Raw genomic sequence first — 1,225 nt, forward strand, 5'->3', positions numbered from 1 at the left:
TTTAGCTGCTAGGCTTAATATTTTTATTTAAAAAAATCCTTTGCCTACGCCATGCCTAGGTGCCTTGAAAATTAGTGAATATATTTTGGAGATTTTGTTGGTTTAGGCAGTGCAGACTGTAGAACGGTGATTTAATATGTGTGTGAGAGAGAGAGAGAGAGGCTTGGATACATAACAGTGAATGAGACCAACTGCATTTTAATCAGATGAGAGATGGTCGTAGAGTTTGGTGCCATCTCCTCTGCTCAACTGGTCAGCTACCACTGTAGAGGGTTGATCTTTCAATTGGTGATGGAGGACCCGAAAGAGACATTTCACCTCCTGGAAAACCCAGAACTTACTTTTGATTTATCACCAAGAAATCTCGAACATGCTCCTTCTTTAAAGCAATCAAAGAATTAACTTGATTAGTCTCTGTTTCCTCCAAGCATGATAAGTGAGAAGGAAATTGATCATTCTTGCAACCCTGTTCCACAATGGGAAGTGAGTGCAATCCCAGCAAGCGCCACTTTGACCTTAGCATGTCCAGAAGAACCAGAAAACCCATTAAGCTTCAAGTATCAGATCAACCTATTCATCCCATTATCACAGCAGGAGATGATGACAAGAAGGATGATGTCAAATGTTCTCCCGAAACAGAGAATGCCAAATCTTCTCCTGAAACAGAGAATCCTTCTTCGGGAATCGGTGAAGTGGAGGAGGATGGCATTGATCGTAGAAGCCTTAAGGAACTGATCCATGAAGGAGAAGAGAAACTGAGTGATGGAGAAGAAGGGAAGCGTGGTCGAAGTGGGAAATCACTCGGTCATCACTTCACCCAAGAAAATCAGCTACAGTTGGTGACGAAGCAGCAAGCAGAGGGCATGGAGGGGGTGAAGACTGGTGGAATGGTAAGTCGTTATATTAAAGTCCTGAGTCACTTGATCAAGGTGAAGCAAGATTCACATCTGGGTTCTCGGAAAAAGCCTGTTCTGCGTTTGAAAACGTAGGTAGAATCATATTCTTGGTGGGTGGACGACTGGATGTGGTTCAACTCCAGCAAATACACATCGGCCATTTCATTACTTCTATACGTACTAGAAAGCAATATAGGCTTTCTGTTTATGTGATCTGCTATATTCATCATATTATGTTATAATTGATTAATAGCATTGCTGCATGTTTAGTTTAAAAAAAATGGGTTAAGTTCACTCTACCTCAATGCAGAATTCTGAATTACAACCCC

General features: G+C 41.5%; 1 protein-coding gene across 1 annotated transcript; it reads left to right on the plus strand.

Annotated features, from left to right (window-relative positions):
* The first annotated feature begins 433 nt into the window (after positions 1 to 433).
* Positions 434 to 1,225, plus strand: LOC148844574 (uncharacterized). The gene has a single exon (XM_088956181.1). The coding sequence runs from the start codon at positions 477 to 479 to the stop codon at positions 987 to 989; it is 513 nt and encodes a 170-aa protein (XP_088812307.1). The 5' UTR covers positions 434 to 476; the 3' UTR covers positions 990 to 1,225.

This window comes from Nelumbo lutea, chromosome 7 (genome assembly GCF_056320005.1).
Source record: "Nelumbo lutea isolate HS-2025 chromosome 7, American lotus-T2T, whole genome shotgun sequence".
In the NCBI taxonomy this organism is placed as follows: Eukaryota; Viridiplantae; Streptophyta; class Magnoliopsida; order Proteales; family Nelumbonaceae; genus Nelumbo; species Nelumbo lutea.

What these genes read in the sequence shown, in the direction of transcription:
- LOC148844574 (XM_088956181.1), top strand. Translation starts at nt 477, where the DNA reads ATGGGAAGTGAGTGCAATCCCAGCAAGCGCCACTTTGACCTTAGCATG.